Genomic DNA, 7,812 nt, shown 5'->3' on the forward strand with positions numbered 1-7,812 from the left:
GGCAGGCCATTAACTTAAGTCCATTGTAAGTCCCAAGGTTGGCAGAGCATAGCAGGCTGCTGAGTAATGACACGGCTACATGCAGGGTCCAAGCATGCCATAAGCTAGAGACCATTCCCAAAGCTCCCGCTCATATACAGGAAGCTGACCATATCCCTAAGGCAGCTAGCTACTCATCTGCTCACAGTAGATTCCACCATGCAGTTGATTACCAGTCTCATCATGGGGAATACTACATCCAGCTGCCCAGCCACTCAACCAGGCCTAGCCAAGTTAACACAAAAACATAACCACCACACATTCCTTTACTGATGTACTTTTGCATGTTTTTATGTTTTGCTTTTACATATTGCAGTGTAACATTGCTTTTTTGTAGCAGTGTATAAAGTGTTTCTCTTGCATGGCTGTCGAGAAGTAGAATTGCTGAATCAAAGCTTTTACATATTTAAAACTATAGTAGGTATTGTCTAATTCCTCTCCCAAAAGGCTTTACCAGAGTATATGACATTACCTGTTTTGTTATTCATTTGTCACCAGAAATTATTGTGTATGTTCACACTTTTAAGTACAGCAGCAAGGAGACTTTGGCATTATCACTTCCATGAGGAAAAATAACCTTTTGAGAAATAACTTTTCTGGTTTGTAAGCTTTTTATAATAAATTTCCTTAATATTTGTGGCTAATGACTAAATAAACAGAAGTATGAATTATTGGGCATTTTTTAACTGAGTTCTGTTCTTTAAGAAAAGACTTATTCCCTGAGATGAAGTCCATAGATTAGGCATTGGTGGCCTTACACCACCACAGCAAGAGAGAGAAAGAGTGCGTGTCACGTGAGAGAGCATTAGTGACTTTGGAACTGTTGTGTGTAAAGTGCCAAAGACCATAAAGCTTTGGGTGCCTATTCTGTGCAAGGCCCAGAGATGATGATGAGCACTGAACTAATGGGAAGAACAGTGATTTTTGCGTACTATTTTTCTTGATCATCAAGAGTTGTCTTTTTTTTTTTTTTGCTTTTATTGTGGGGCAATCATACACAAGATGACATTCACCAACATAACAACTTCCACATTTACAGCTCAGGGACATTGATGACATTGTTCATGTTGTGCCATCATTATTGCTATCCTTTTCCAAAATAGTCCACCACCATTAGCGTAAACTCAATGCCCTACAAACAAAAACTTCCCCTTTCCCCAATAATTATCTTGATTAAAGAAATATCTTTTACTTTCCGAGGAAAACTAAAATGTTCTGTCAGGATCCAGTTTAGGAAATGATTCTATGAGAAAACAACACATTTTCTTGGCACAACAGTGACTTCTCTGTGCAGGTACTTGAGAAGAATCTCTGCAGACAGTTGCATGATGCTCCAGTTACACGCTTTAGCTTTCTGTTTACTTTCTCAGCCCTAGCTCACTGTCTGAAGGACATTTACCTCTTATTTGACAGCATTGAAAATGTTGCAAGTATGTTAAAATAATCTTCAGATTTCATTTTATCTTTATAAACTCTCATCTAGTTGAAATGTAAAAACATTAAAATTCTCTTTTATTTGAAAGTAAGTCCAAAGCATGGCAACATGAAAGCACTCCTCTCATCAGAGTTTTCAAAGGACCTTAAAAAAATGAAGAGGGATTATATAAGCAAGCCCTACCTTTGACATGATAGCTAATTCATTAGTTCTACTCACAATACTGCTTTATAATATTGGAGGCAAAGTAATTTTTGCTATAAATGAAAAACTAAATTTTTTTGTAATAGAGAAAATCATTTTCAGATCATTTTTACTGAACGTCTACCACATACATGAGTAACATTTTTTTTAATAATGCATTTCTAGAAAACCTAGTCATTGTGTGCTAAGAAAATTGATAATTTTGGTTTGTGTAGTGAGATTGCTTAAAATTGAAAGAGAGAGATTTTCATGTTATCCAGTCCTATAAAATACTACAAGTAGTCCCCAGCTTAAGACATATTTGAGTTACACTGAATTGCACTTAAAAGTGTCTATTTTTTTCTTTTTACATCTTATCATTAAAAATATGTGCTACATATAATGTTGCAGCATGTAATTTGCTGATGTCATCATTCTCAGTTGTTCACTCACAAATGTTCAATGTAGTATAGGGCTTGGGGGCTCAGGACCATAGTCTCAGGGGCCATCAAGGTCAATTGGCATAAATAGTCCAGAAAGATAGTGTTCTACACCCTTCTTTAAACCAAAAAAACTCAATGTCATTGAGTCGATTCCGACTAATAGTGACTCCCTTTGGGTTTCTGAGGTGGTAAATCTTTATGGAAGTAGATTGCCCAGTCTTGCTTCTGCAGAGTGGCTGGTGGGTTTGAACTGCCAGCCTTCTGGTTAGCAGTCAAATGCCTTAGGCACTGCACCACCAGAGCTTTGGTGAGTGGCAACTATTGGTCTCTTCCCATCTGGAGCAAAGATGGGAAAATAATTTTTTAAAAAAAGAGTAAAGAAAATCAAAGATAAATGGAAACAGTTAGTCCAGTGGACTTATGGACTATGCCAACCTCAGCCTCCATGACCCAGAGCCAGCCAGAAGAACTAGATGGTGCTCAGCTATCACACTGCCAACCACTCAGAAAGGGATCATAATAGGAGATCCTGGATAGAGTGGGGAAAAAATGTGGAGCAAAACTCAAAATAATAGAAAGACCAGGCTTCTGGTCAGATAGAGATTAGTGGAACCCTTGACACTATGGCCCTTAGTCAGCCTTCAGGCTTGGAACTGAAATCACCTCTGTGGCTCAGCTTTCAGCCTTTAAGGTGAACAGTAACACTGGGAGGTATTAGAACAGTCAACCATATGCATTCAAAGGGGCATAATTTGCCCGGCCATGGATAAAGCTCAGAAGGCAAAAAGGAAAGAAGGATGAATGGAAACGGGGAACACAGGGAGGAAGTGGCAAGAGTGCCATTACATTGTAGGGATGGCAGTCATAAAACAATGTGTGTGAGCTGTTGAGCGGAAAAGCAATTTGCTCTGTAAACTCACCCGAATCACAGTAAAAAGTTAAAAAAAACACACCACACTCTGTACAGCAGGCAATAACAAAAACAGCACAACACAAAAAACAAAAACCAAAGGCATATTCTACTTATGTCAAAAGTAACTTAGGATGGAGTACTCAGAACAGGACCCTAGCGTACATCGGTGGCTATCTGTATTAGTACTTAGGATAATCAGCTGCTAAAGACTAATACAACTGTGTCTTTTAGAATTGAGAAGTTAATAAAATTAGACAATTAGTGAAAATTGTCTTGTAGAGTGAGGAAATCCAGTGTGTGTGTATGGTGCTAAAATTGCCCCCACTCTTTTTTAATGACTAAATTTTAACAACTTATATCAAAATTGTCATTAAAAAGGTTTTGTTATTTGCAGCTCTAAAGTGTTTGGGGGTGGGAGCATTCATATTTTTGTAGGAAACTAGGTTTCTCTTTAGATTCTTTTAAAGAGAACACTGGTGGCCTTTTTTTCCCTTCCCCCATGACAGAAGCAGTTTAAGTACCTGGGGCTTCTACCCCAGCCAGAGCAACCGCCAGAGCACAGTGAGCGCTCACAGGGACTCCGGGTTTCTCTGAATGCTCACAGAGCTTAGTTATCTTTGTTTCTGGTAAAAAGAATGTATTCTATGGTTTCTTGGATCGTCAGTCTTAAGGTTTGGGTGGGAAGATGGATACAGCACCAGTTTTGTTTTAGCCACAAGAGGGTACTGCTGGGAGGCATTTCTATTTGAAGAAAGGGTCTTTTTTTTTTTTTTTAAATTGATAAGCTTTGACATCCCACAAAATGCTGACTGAACACCTTCCCTTTCTTTGGAGTTCCATATTTTACTTACAGTTCAAGAGAAGTTTTTAACTACTTGAACATGGATTTATGCCTAGAGGTTTTTTTTTTTTCCTCTTTTGTAAGTCAACAACTTAGAATGAATGTCTACTACTAAGCCTTTTTTATTTCTTCATTGTTGTTGTTGTTGTTGTTATGTGCCGTCGAGTCGGCCCCGACTCATAGCGACCCCTCCTTGGGTTTCCGAGGCAGTATCACTACGGAAGTAGGATTGCCCAACCTTCCTTCCGGGGAGTGGCTTCATTAGTGTTTAAAAAACAATGTTTTTGTCATTGTCCTAAGCCACTTAAATGACTTACACAGTAAAGACAGATAACATCCTGAAATGTATATAACATCCTAAATGTGCTTACATGCCTAAATTTTGACTTGGGATGAATATTAATATTCATTTTCTTTACTTTCAGATGATCGGCTAGGAAAAGGGAAGGGGACAAGTATTAATTTTGAAGATCTTCAGGTTTCTCAAGCAGTGAAGAGATGACACTTTCATTTGGGGCATCTTTTGTCTTAATATTGTATGTATTAAATAACTTATTTATTGTCTCAATGTTACCAGAATGTACCACTAATATTTGTATTTTGTACAAATTTGAATGTTTCTGCAAAACATTTAGTCTTTCATGTTTTTCTGCACTTGTTAATAAAACCTGACTGTCATCTGGCTTATTGGGTGTGATGTGATATAAAATGTGTTCTTTTTAGGAAGTATTTTAAAGTTCCATAACAATCAATTTGTGGGACATGAAAGGATTTTTCATACCCTGTACAGTCATCTAAAAAATTCCTGGTGTGTATAGCCATATGCTCTGAATTTCCTTTAGCTAGAATTCTGTAGATTGGTGGGAAAAGCCAGTTTTTAAAAAACATTTAAAAGAGTAATTCCTATGAAGTTGATTTTTTAGCTGGCTGTTTTTTGTATAACTATTTACAATTAGGTTAAATGTCTAAATTACTATCCAAAGTTGAACTTTTACACTAGATAATAATGTATTTTTTCTTTCCCTAGACTACTTGGCTTCCATTGTTGTTGTTGTTGTTGTTTGCCGTGGAGTCGGCCCCGACTCATAGCGACCCCTCCTTGGGTTTCCGAGGCAGTATCACTACGGAAGTAGGATTGCCCAACCTTCCTTCCGAGGAGTGGCTTCCATTAGAGGATTTAATTAAAAGGTAGAGGAGAAATAATTCTTTTAATTTTGCTGTAAGTAAAACAAAGAGTTGATTTTATTATATAAAGAATGTGGAATAAACATGAAGAGGCAGGCTTGGGAGAAATACCAAAAAGTACCTTTTAAAAGATGGCATTGTTTAACCTCCACGTGGCTTGGAGTTGTGCAATAACAAGATGAGCTATGACACTAATCCCGACTTATTTGGACTCTTACTAAACATCAGTCTTATTCTTGGAATAGAACAATTGTCAGAGCTCTTACAGTGCTATCTCTAAAATGTTACACTATTTATTAAGTTTTTATACTGTAGAGTCTGCAGGCTCATTTCACTGAAAACATCTGACTGTTGTAGTAGCCAACTACTGATTAGCAAAAGTCTTAGAGTGTATTCAGAATAAAACTTTGCACCTGTACACTGATCACATTTAGCTTAATGTTTTCCACAGGGAAGAGTGGTCAGAGTTGTAGTGACTGAAATTGGCATTTTGTTCAGGGTGTTGATCTGTGCTTATCCATCACAGTTACTGAATGCAGAGAATTACTAAAGTAATCCCCTTAAGCCATACTTTCTAAGTCAGAGGACTTTGAGGGGCCCTGTTGGTGGCTAAAATCATATATACACATGGAAGTATTAAAAGGGTCCATTCCATTTAAAATGAAATGTGTAATATTAAAATTATGAATGTCGTTGTATGTATGTGGGACTATAAATATCTGAATTCTTCCCAGAGGGCTTGGTTTACATTCAGGGATGTTGGTAGTGGATACTTAAGCTTACCTCAGGAATTGCAATCATGTAGGACTAGATTAGGAAAAAATGTAAAAATTTATCATTTTGGTTACTGGTGTAAAATCGTTAAACTGGAAGCTAAACAGAATTGTCACATGTAGTCCATGGTCCTTTTGTATGCATTATCCTCTAACTTGTTTGTAGCTAGGCAACTTTTATACTTTAAATGTATCGCTTACTAATAATAATAATAATAGTAATAAAAAGTTAAGCAACTCACCTTTGTGTGATGATTGTTCATATCACTCTTCTGTCATCAAGAGAGGTATCCTGAAGCCAGAAGAATGATTGGAGATATTTCTTCAGGCCTTCTTTTGGGATCTCCAGCAACCTAGTTGCAGAGTATGGAGGGAGAGGGTAACCTTTCTTGATTTATGATTATTGGGCCGCTGTGATCACCCGGATAAGATGGCACTGGTGGGGGTTGGTGGTGTTGCTCTTTGGGGGGACATTATCATAATCTAGGGGCCGTGTGTTATTTAAAAACATACTTAGTATTTACAGAAAGGGGCTTGGAGGTGGCATCCTGTTAACCTCCTCTTAACTTGACTAAGGGGAAACAGAACCACCACCAGCAGCATCAGCCCGAGGCAAATTCCTGTGAGGTCAGACATAGACATGCCACTGCCCTCCAACCTTTTTACCAATTCTGACACCAACCATCCCTTCCACGATACTCACTACTTTGCTGCTGGATTCAGTAATTTGTTGCAGTGGCCACACACAATTCAAAAACAATACTCAAAATTATGGGGTTTATTAGGGAAGTAACAGGTTTAGGTTCAGGGATGCTCAGGAGACTGTTCTTCCATCAGGACAGCCTCCCTTCTGCCATGCCCACAGGCGTGCCTCTCTGGCCTCGGCCTCGGCCGGCCTCTGCCCTGCTCAGGCAAGTTGTACAAAGCTCTTTTAGCTCTGTGAATGGGTGCACCCCACTCTGCCAGCAAGCTTCCTACTCAAAAGCTCTCAGTTTTCTCCTCGGTGCGCCGGCAAACCTGCTGCTCTGTCTTGTCCTGGTCAGTCACCATGTCTAGTTTCAGTGCAGGGATCTCAGATCCAAGAACATGTTCCACACTCTTGGCTCTTCTTTGTCTTGATGGTATCGAGATCGCCTTCCTGCCTCTGAGCTGGCTCATTTAGCAGAATGACAAAAGTGACCAGTCCCCACAATAGGGTTACATGTACCCTACTTGCACAAACCCACCCCTACAAGGGCACCATGTACTCCATTTACATTGTTAACAAGCCATTATGTTTTTAAAAATAATTTATTGTGATTTGAGTAAAAATTTACAAAGCAAATTCATTTTCCATACAGCATTTCATACACATTTTGTTCCATGACATTGAGTGCAATTCCCCACAATGTAATAGCTCTCTTCCCACTTCCTCCCCATAGTTACTTCTTCCCTGTGTCCTTCCCTCCCATGCAGTCCTGTCCCCTGAGCTATTTCTGTGTGCAAATACTGCCCCTCTAAGGCTCCCATGATTGATTGCTCCAAGGAGTATATCTATCTGATGTAAATGTTCACCCCATATGCCTGTCTGTTGTTTGGCTGTAAGCCACAGAAGTGAGTTCAGTTCCAGACCTGAAGGATAAATAGGGGCCATAGTCTCAGGGCTCTCACCAGGCCCTATCAGACCAGCAAACCTGGTCTTTTTATATGATTTTGAGTTTTGTTATATATTGTCCTCCCACTCTATCCAGTATCTTCTGCACCGATTCCTGTCTGAGGATTAACTGTGGTAGTCAGGCACCATCTCGTTCTGATCTCATGGTCATATGGGCTGAGGATTGCATGGTCCACCAGTCCCTTGGACTAATTGTTTCCATGCATCTTTAGTTTTCTTCATTCTTTGCTGTGGACAAAGAGAGATCCATTGTTGCATCTAGATGGTCACTTGCAAGCTTTTAAGACCTTAGTTGCTACTCACCCAAGTAACATATAGAACAATGTTTTTGTGTAGTATGTTATGC

The 7,812-nt window shown here is 39.1% G+C and overlaps 1 protein-coding gene across 1 annotated transcript in view; it reads left to right on the plus strand.

Annotated features, from left to right (window-relative positions):
• CEP20 (centrosomal protein 20) overlaps positions 1-4,356 on the plus strand; it is a 23,320-nt gene extending 18,964 nt beyond the window's left edge. Inside the window, exon 5 of the mRNA XM_042783065.1 lies at positions 4,280-4,356. Coding sequence (XP_042638999.1) covers positions 4,280-4,356 — 77 coding nt within the window. The remainder of the gene's footprint in view (positions 1-4,279) is intronic.
• The last annotated feature ends 3,456 nt before the right edge of the window (positions 4,357-7,812 follow it).

The sequence above is a fragment of the Orycteropus afer genome, unplaced genomic scaffold (assembly GCF_000298275.1).
Source record: "Orycteropus afer afer isolate SDZICR_OR568_19922 unplaced genomic scaffold, OryAfe1.0 scaffold00623, whole genome shotgun sequence".
NCBI lineage: Eukaryota > Metazoa > Chordata > Mammalia > Tubulidentata > Orycteropodidae > Orycteropus > Orycteropus afer.